At 54.2% G+C, this 9,343-nt stretch overlaps 1 protein-coding gene across 1 annotated transcript in view; it reads left to right on the top strand.

The window, feature by feature from the left end:
* Positions 1 to 9,343, top strand: part of FKBP5 (FK506 binding protein 5) — a 26,207-nt gene that overhangs the window by 15,851 nt on the left and 1,013 nt on the right. The window contains exons 6-11 of the mRNA XM_009334773.1: positions 724 to 838; positions 5,056 to 5,212; positions 5,742 to 5,832; positions 6,711 to 6,794; positions 7,358 to 7,543; positions 8,487 to 8,726. Of these exons, the coding sequence (XP_009333048.1) occupies positions 724 to 838; positions 5,056 to 5,212; positions 5,742 to 5,832; positions 6,711 to 6,794; positions 7,358 to 7,543; positions 8,487 to 8,726 (873 nt within the window). The remainder of the gene's footprint in view (positions 1 to 723; positions 839 to 5,055; positions 5,213 to 5,741; positions 5,833 to 6,710; positions 6,795 to 7,357; positions 7,544 to 8,486; positions 8,727 to 9,343) is intronic.

Consider the following 9,343-nt stretch of genomic DNA (forward strand, 5'->3'; position numbering starts at 1 on the left):
CCAGGAACCGCTGCCAGGGTTTTCTCAGAAATGTGTGTCTGAGCTGGGAGGCTGGGACTGAAACTCCGGCTGGGGAGAGCCCCGGTGCCAGGGAGGGGGGGGGAGCAGGCAGATTCCCGGTTTAAAAATGCACATGGGAAGGAGAGGGTGGCTGGGAAATGCCTCCGGGTGCTAAAAACCCATCAGTGCTGCAGCGTGGTAGGAAAGCCGAGGTTTTGGCACGGTGTGCTTGCTGGGCAGGGCTCGTCAGGACGAGGCGGTGGGGCGGGAGGAATGGGTCTGTCCTAAATTAAGGCTCAGTCCTTCCAGGTCGAGTGGGGACTAAGCCGTGGGTCGGAGCTGGTCCCGTCGGAGAATGAAGGGGAAATTCTTGCCCACGCTGGTCCCGGGCAGCTTTCACAGCATCTTCCAGCACTGGCTGTGTTGTACCCTTACAGGCTTAATAAACTTATTTTTACTGTTACTTTGTGTTACGCTTCAGGTACTGGATGTGTCCCAATTTCTAATAAATCGGGTGTATTATGCTGTGGCTTGGAGCTGGCTTTTATGGGCAACTTCTGCTCGTCAGCTGAATGGAGAATTAGCTGGCTTGGCTCTCCAGCCGGAGGATGAACTGCTGCTTTGTGGCTTTTCTGTTGTTTTTCTCCTCTCCTTCCCCCCTCCCCGAGCTCTGCCCACCTTTTCTTTATTATTTTTTTTATTTTTTTTTATTTTTTTTTTTAGGTTGAGCTGCTTGACTTCAAAGGCGAGGACTTGTTTGAGGATGGAGGGATAATCCGGAGGATCAAGAGGAAGGGAGAAGGTTACTCCAACCCTAACGAAGGTGCTACGGTGGAAAGTGAGTGCCAGTCCCTTCGTGCGGGGGGCTGGAGGGGTGAGCCTGCCCTGGAGCAACCCCGCTTTCTCCTCCCTAGCAAGGAGCTGCTGGCACTGTATAGGCCGTAGGTGGCCGTGCATCACGGTGGGATGCAGTTACATCCATCCGGAGGACGGGATGGAGAGGGGCCGGGAGAGCAGCGGTTCACTGCCCGCCCGTGGATGCTGCTCTGAGCTGTCCTTGGCACGGCCCCGGCGGTGGCTCTGCCAGAGCTGCTGGCCGGGAGGGTTGACTGGAAAACCTCAAGCCGCGGGAGCAGCCGGACGATGATGAAGCGACCGCTCGAATATAACCTGCGCTCTGTTTTCTTAAGTCATGTCGGCAAACGTGTCCCTGCGAGCCCCGGCGCTGCTCAGTCGGCTGCCGGGGGGAGGATGGAGGAAGCAAACCCCTGCGGGGTTTTGGGGCTCTGCCATCTCCTCTGACCCTTTTGCATCCATCGTGCTGTCCAAGCCGCTCCGGGATGTGCCAGCTGCCGAAACCCCCGGCTCTGCCTTGCCTCGAAAGCAGCGGTAGCGGGGACGTCCTCCCTCGATGGTCTCTCTTGCTAAGCGTTTCAGGCACCGACGCAGGCGCTCGGCAGTTTTTTTGGCCTCCTTATTCCAACGTTGATCGTCATTTTGGTGGGTTTTATCGCATCGGTTGCAGAATGGAGCCTTTTCTTTTCCTTCCCTGCAGCCAGAGGGCTGCTGCTGATGGCTGGGGGGAAGGAAATGAATACAGAGGGATTGCTGAGGCTGGGGTTGTCTCTGCTGACGTGGGAGGATGAGGAGCTCGGGTCCCATCGGGCTCTCCCCGTTCTGGTCACGTTTCTGGAGCTGATGTTTCATGGGGCTGGATGGGGGAAGCCAGGTTCATTTTTTTTTTTTTTTCCCTTCCCAAGATCAGCCCGGCCACAGACACACAGCTTGCTCCGTACGGGAGGCATTTACTTTCTTTTCTCCCTTTCAGAGCTCCCATACACAAAGGTTAACTCCCTTTAGCAAAGGAGAAATTGGATCTGAGCTGTGACAGCTCATAAAGCTCGCGGCCTTGAACGACTGGTTTTTCTGACGAGGCTTTTTTTTAAGGAAAAATGAGTTTTTGACTCAGACTCGACTGTCTGCATCTCCTGCAGTGAGCATCATAGCGGGGGACCAGCTGCGAGCTGAGCTTCAAGCCGGCTCCACTACCCGAAAGATTAAACTAAAAGACTAAATATAATTGAAATCATCACGGATCCAGCTTTCCTCTTTATTTTGATTAGGTCTGAGCACGTTGCAGGCAGCGCCGTGCCCAATGTGGAGGACGGGGAGAGCCGTGGTCCCTCTGTGGTTGTTCCCTTTGCAGCTCGCGGTTTTCCTGAACTTAATCTCCTGATGCTTTAATGGCTCAGGAGGGCACGGAGGTGGGGAGCGGGGGGGGCACGAGCCAGGAATCATCCCTCTGAAAGGACATAAGGAGCCAAACAACGAGGCTCCTCATATGCCTGATGCCCCAAAGCCTGCTGCTGCTTTACCTGTTTCAAACGAAAGCGTCCATCGGAGCAAACACTGCGAGCGTGAGCACACGAGTGGTCAGAATAATGGAGATTAATGCCCTCCGAGGCGATCTTGCGTAACCGGTGTTGCTTGTGCCGGGCAGAGATGGGGAACGCGGCGCTGATCCCGCCGGCAGCCCGCCGCTCCGTCCGCAGCCACCCGCTCCTGCGGCATTTAATTCATTTAAACCTATACATCCCTATACATCCAGGGGCCGGAGACCCTTAAATATATCCCTGTGAGAGAGGATGAGGAGAAGCAGCACCAGGCAGCCTTGCAGTGAGCATTTTGGGTGCAAATAGGCTTTTTTTTTTTTTAAACAAATGCAGTGCTATTTATGATGGGCACTGCTGGGCATGGAGTGGCCCTGGGGACGGCACGGCAGCCCACCCCGGGGCAAGGCTGTGACCCAGGGGAGCAGCGATGGTTTATCTCGGGCACGTACTCGGGAGGTGCATTGCCACTGGAATTAGGCTGGAAGAAACCACGCTTCCAGGAGCGAGCATCTCCAGGCTGGAGTTTTGAAAGCGTTTTTATAGGTTTTAAGTTTTACAGAGCCTAATTCGCAGTTCCGGTCCCTAAAACCCGGGCTGCAGTCGAAATCTGGCATTCCAGCTTTTGTTACAACCTTTCCCCCCCCCTCCTCCTCCTTCTCCGTATTTAATCTGAGTACAAATTGCTGTCAGCACATCAAGTTCGTGTGCCAGCCGCACTCGGTACACTCTGTTCTCAGCTCTTCAAAAACAAAATCGCTGCAGGCACCGAGAGAACAATAAGTCAGGGCTGCAACCAGAGTGATGTTCCTTCAGCGGCTTTTTTTTTTTCCCTGTAATCCAAGAGCGACTGCAGCCAGCTGACCTGCTCCTGGAAACCTGAGCGGAGATTTCCCCCCCTTTGCCCAGTGTGTTTTATGTGCAATTAAAATAGAGCGAAGCTATCCTCGAAGGGAAGGATCGCAGCATCCTCCTGTGCGTCCTGTTTTAAAGCGGGTTCTTCCCGTCACTGTCGCATCCCGCTGGGGACAGGGGACCTGGGAGAGCTGTAGTGCTGCTTTTGGGGTCAGGGATTATGGATCCGTACTCACTGGGAACATGCAGGGAGATGGCATGGTGCTGAGGGGTTGCTGTGTTACCTGTATTTTAGGCTGCATTTTCCACTTTTCTATGACTAAGAAAATAGCCAGCTTGGTTTTGGGATAGTGCAAAAGCAGAGGTCAGCCCCAGAGGAGCTGGATTTGCCTTTTTGTCCTCGTTCCGAGCCGGGTGAGCACATTCCAGCCTGAACCTCCTGGTCACTGCATGCCAGTGATGGATGCAGGATGCGTCCCGGGGTGCTGGCAAGCACGTGAGCATCCTCCGCTCTACCGCGCCCGAGTCTCAGCGTAGCTTTGGTGGCAGGAGGGGGGATGACGAGGCAGAGCTTGGTGTCCCGTCCCCGCAGTGGGGAGAGCATCCTTGGGTTGTGTTACGGCAGCGTTTAACACCCGAGGGCTGGACCTGTCCCGAGGGAACGGGGGTCTGCCTGCGGTCTCGCTTAGTCCGTGCGTCTCATCCCGGGGCCTTTCCGTGGGTCCCAGGACAGGGAAGTGTCTGTGGGGCAGAGACTGGCAGGTTTCCTTCAGTCCAGGCTGCAGCACTCCCGTACGGAGCCCGGACCCTCTCGGCTGTGTCCGGCACCGCGTCTGCTTGGGCTTGTCCTTGCGCTCGCCTCCTGCCACCCCTGCCACCGGGGCGAGATGTTCGGTGCCCTGCGGTAGCTTGGGTCGCATCCTGCTCTCTGCGCTCTGCAGTGAGCAAAGGTAAAGCTCGTGTCCTTCCAGGCTGCAAAGTCTTTAAGTACAGTTGTGACAACATCGTGAGTTTTTCCTCTTAAAGAGCGTTTTGTGTTTGTTTTGGCTTTTTTTTTAACAATACGTAGGAGTTCCTTATGAAATTGCTTTTACTTTATCCCTGCCTGCACGCGTATGCCTTGTACCCTGCAAGCAGAGGGCAAAGAACATAAAACTGTCCCCAAAGCCCGGAATGTCTTTGGGATTGAATAAATAAAGAATAATCTTGCTGTGGAAACCCAGCCAGGAGTACCAGGTGGCGAATGTGCCAGGTACCCGGTGTCCGCTCTGGCTGCGCTTCTGCCAGCGTCTGGAGCTGGAACAGCGCGGTTATTGGTTGAAGATTAAAAAAAAAAAAAAGAAAAAATGTTTATCTTGTACTTTGAGTTCTTAGAGGCGGGAGAACATAGCCTTGTTTTCGAGGTAGAAGGCAAGGCGGTATAGCGCTGTATAGAAGATTTGTAATCGCCGTGATAAACTCTGCGTGGCGGCGTGCCAGGAGCAATATCCAGTTCCAGTAAGACTTGACTTGTGCAGTTGAGTACGAGGGGAACATATTAGTCATGATGTTTATCTGTTGTCTGGTCCTTGGTTAGACGAGATATGCCTGTCTTGCTTTCAGCAATGTTTCCAAGCCCTCCCCATCCCTCTCTACTCACTGGGGGCTCCTTGGCTGCCCCCAGCGCCGTGTCTTCCCCCTTCCAGGGCTTCCAGGGCTGGAGGCTTTGCTGGATTTTGGGAGACATGCTTTGTAAGATGCTTTCTTTGGAGCCCACCTTGCTTTGGTTTGGGCGGCTCTGGGTGCGATCCTGCCCCGTCCCCTCTTGCAGTTCACCTGGAGGGATTCTGCGGCGGCACCAGGTTCGATTGCAAAGACGTGAAGTTCGTGGTGGGCGAAGGGGAGGACCACGACATCCCCATTGGCATCGACAAAGCCCTGGAGAAGATGCAGAGGGGAGAGCACTGCGTCCTCTACCTCGGGCCGCGGTAAGGAGCATCCCCGCGGGGATGCCGTCTAGTTTTAAGCTTCCAGCATCCGAGGTCGTTTTAGCACTCGTGGAAGACGGTGATTCCGAAAATAGGACTCTCCAGGAGAGCCTCGGGGTTAGCGATGCCAGCAGGGATGGCAAGAGTGACTGGTGGCATGCAAGCAGGAACCTCGGGATGCTTTAAAAAATCGGGTAGAAGGCGTTTATCCGAGGCCTGTGGCTGAAAGGAAAATGTCTCCCTGGAAATGGCCAGGGCTGGGTCCTTACACTGGAGAGAAACCTGTATAAGAAGATGGATTTGATGCATCTGGAGAGGATGATTCCCAATATATAATGCATTGTATATTGTCAGGTATCTTTGCTCGTGGAGAATAACATCACCCTGGCCCCAAAACGTTAGAAAGCTGCAGGCATCGAGCTGGGTGTGAAACCAGAGTTAGTAACCTGGGTCTGTGTTTATGGCCAAACGCTGCCGAAATGAAGATTTCCCCCCCTCTCCTCTTGACGGCTCCTTTCTGCCCTTTCAGGTACGGCTTTGGCGAGGCGGGGAAGCCAAAATACGGCATCCAGGCGAACGCGGAGCTGGTGTACGAGGTTACGCTGAAAAGCTTTGAAAAGGTGAGGGTAGGAGCGCGCTGGTCCCTCCCCAGGTTACGGGAACGCCGGTCCCTTTGCAGCGTCCACCCTTTGTCCCTGGCGTGGCTGCAGCCCGGCCCCTGCTGAAGTGGATACGTCACCAAGGATCTCTGTGTTCTTAATTTGTTCTTCTCTCTTGGTTTGTTTTAGTTTTCTGGCTGGGGTCCAAGGCTGGTTCTCTTATTTGTTCCTAGCCTTGTTCCTTTTGTACTTTTATTTTTTTTCTTCCCCCCCTTTTTTTTTTCCCCTTGTATTTTTTTTGTCCTTTTATTCCCCCCCCCTTTTTTTTTTCTTTTCTTCCCCCACCCCCCAGGCTGCACAGATAAAAGTTGCCCCAAGGAGCTCGGCTGGCATGCCGAGCCAGCCGTGCCCGCGGGGAGGCTGGGGACGGGATGCAGGAGATGCCCATGGGATGGGACACGTGCTGCTGTGCCGCATCCCCGGCCGGGTCCCCTCCCCACCCCATCACCCTGGCCGGAGCGGGAGCGAGAGCCACCGCAACCCCTCTCTGCTGGGGGATGTCTCTCCCCACCCTCCTCTTCCCTTTTTGGGCTTCATTTTTTGGCAGGGTTTTTCCTCCTGTGGGGTCGCGGTGGACGAACCGCCTTGCTCAGGGTGAAGTCCTGAACCTGGCGGGGGTTTCCCTGTTGTAAAGGGCTCCAGGTCCACACCCCAACGTGTGCTCTGGGTGTCTCCTCGTCCCCAGCCCCTCAAATTAAAAAAACCTGCCGGATCTGCCCTCTGTAATACTGCCCTGACGAGCCCCGCTCGTTAACAAGCAATCCTAGAAAGCCACGTGGTCCTGCCGGTGCGGTGGGTTGCCGTGCTCCGCTGGGATTGCTCCGAGCGTTTATTTGCAGGCTAAGGAGTCGTGGGAGATGGACACCAAAGAGAAGCTGGAGCAGGCTGCCGTCGTCAAGGAGAAAGGCACGATGTACTTCAAGGTTTGTAACCTTGGGGATGGCGGAGGCGGAGTAAGGGAGCTGGAAATAAATTCGGGGTGACCGTCGGATACACGACTTAGCAGTCATCAGTGTCGGAGGAGCCCTGTCCCCCCAAAACAGCGCTGGGGAAGGCGAGTCCTGCCCTTCCTCTGCCTTTTTCTCGACTCCCTGAGATACCTCCTCCTTTCCCGGCATTGCCTTGCCCACGTGCGCTCCCTGCGGAGCGGGACGGCAGATCGGACTCTTCCCAGGGGTGGATGTGGCCAGGGCTAATGCCGAGGGGCTTTGCAGTTCCCTTTCCCGGGCTGGGGCATCCCGGTCCTCCTCTGCTCTGCACAGAGAAGGAACGCAAGCTCTGACTTGGCTTTTCACAGGGGCTGCACGCCGGCAGCTCCAGCCAGGCCCCGGTGTGTTTGTAGGTATTCGGCATCCTCCTTCATTCGTTCATTCATTTATTTAACACACTGCGTTAAACTCGTAACCTGTTTGCAGGATGTTTCGGAAGCAGACCGAGCGTTGTCGGCGCGGGTTCCTCTAGCCTCTTCTTCTTTGCTCCATCCCAGGAAGGCAAATACCTGCAGGCGGTGATTCAGTACGGGAAGATCGTGTCCTGGCTGGAAATGGAGTACGGCTTGTCTGAGAAAGAGTCGAAAGCCTCCGACTCCTTCCCCTCCTGGCTCTTCCTCAACCTGGCCATGTGCTACCTGAAGCTGCGAGAGTACGCCAAAGCCGTCGAGTGCTGCGATAAGGTAGAGGTGCATGAGCCCGGGGGTTGGGGCATCCTCTCGTCCTGCATGTTTTCCCTGGGAGTTTGGGGGTTTTTGAATTTCTTTTCGAATAAGAAGCAATGTCCAAGCGGCAGCGGGATGGAGGCATCCTTTCTGCACCTGGGGGTCTGCGCGCATGCTGCGTGCTCGGAGACTGCAGGAGCGAAAGTGCTTTTTGGAGTTTAAAATCCACCTGGGCATGCGCCTACAACAGCTTTTCTTCCAAAGCCGGATCCACGTGAACGGATGCTGCAGGGACCGACAGCCTTAGGACGCTGTTTGGGTCTGCCCGGGCTGGATCTGGGCGTCGGGTGCTGATCTGGGTACGACAGAGGCAGTCTCTGCCCGAGCTGCAGCGGATCTCCAAGTCCATTGAGGGGTGGGATGGGGCTTTGCCAGTCCCTAAAAGAGCTGCAACCTTGTCTTTGTCAGGAAACTATTAATTCTTTTATAAAAGGCTTAAATTTAAGCATCTTGCGTATGGGAAAGACAGTAAAGCTAGTTGCCTTAATCTAAAAGGTAAATCACCTCTGAGATGCATATGTGGCTTTTACTAAAGGAAAATAACGTCATTGCTAAAGCAGGGAGACAAAACCACGTTTAATCCATCAGCTCCCTCGGCTCCGAGCTCCCCGTGCTCCTCTGGGCTCAGGTTTAGCGTTTACACCTGATTTCTTGTCTGCGGGTTTGTCTCCCACCGACTCTGCCACTCTCAGGGGGATTTTAAGCTAGGAGAAATAACTAAACTGTATTGATGACCTGCCAACTGCTGATGGAGACGAGTCAATTTTTGTTGAGCAAAATGCGAGTGCTCTGGAGACTTGAGGCCACCTAGTCCTAATTTCGGCAGATTTAATGAGGCTTCAACCGTAAGGGGGTCTTCGGGGGATCCCCAAGTTGCTAACAGGGACCTGTGTGTTTCCAGGCGCTAGGACTGGACCAGGACAACGAGAAGGGCTTGTACCGGAGGGGTGAAGCCAGGTTATTAATGAACGAGTTCGAGCTGGCAAAATGTGACTTTCAAAAAGTGCTGGAAGTGAATCCACAGAACAAAGCAGCGAAATCCCAGATCTCCGTCTGCCAGAAGAAAACGAAGGAGCACAACGAGCGGGACCGGAGGATCTACGCCAACATGTTTGCGAAGTTTGCGGAGAGGGATGCAAAGGTGCGTGTCGCCTGTTTTTGGCCGTCTAACAGGCTGCGCTGAAGGATGCCCGGCAGGTTTGTGGTGAGAAGAGATGGGTTAAAACCAATTAAATGATAGATCAGGTTGAGGATGGAGGGATAGAGCCTGCTGCAATGGGAAGAAGTGGTTTATTTCTTGGTCTCTCTTACGCAGAGACTGCCGTCAGATGCTCAGTCATCAATAAAAATATTTGCGGTGCGAGCTCCCGAGGGCTGGTAACAGGCTTGGCATTTGTACTTAATTTTGCTGTTCCCAGCTAGTAACTGTTGATGACCTCCTGGTCGCCAGTAAAATGAAATGTCATCCTGCCTCTGGCAAGGCCAAGGGTATTTTGAGACATGATAGTATGGATTTCCTGAACCTGGTAAGGCAATAGCCTGCTCCTCTGCTCGTACGGAGAGATCGCTGTCTCCTAACAGGCTTTCATCCAAAATTCCTCTGCACAAAACCCGGTGTACTGTAATGAGAGAGGACACAGCTTTGCTAGCCGTCTGCACGGGTCATTTTTAGTATAATCTCTTCTGAACTGGTGCCTGGAGGTGAGGCTGTGGAATAAGTGGCCGGTGCAGACCCTGGGGAGCAGCGTGCCGGGGTAA

Source organism: Pygoscelis adeliae, unplaced genomic scaffold (genome assembly GCF_000699105.1).
Source record: "Pygoscelis adeliae isolate BGI_AS28 unplaced genomic scaffold, ASM69910v1 Scaffold482, whole genome shotgun sequence".
Lineage (NCBI taxonomy): Eukaryota > Metazoa > Chordata > Aves > Sphenisciformes > Spheniscidae > Pygoscelis > Pygoscelis adeliae.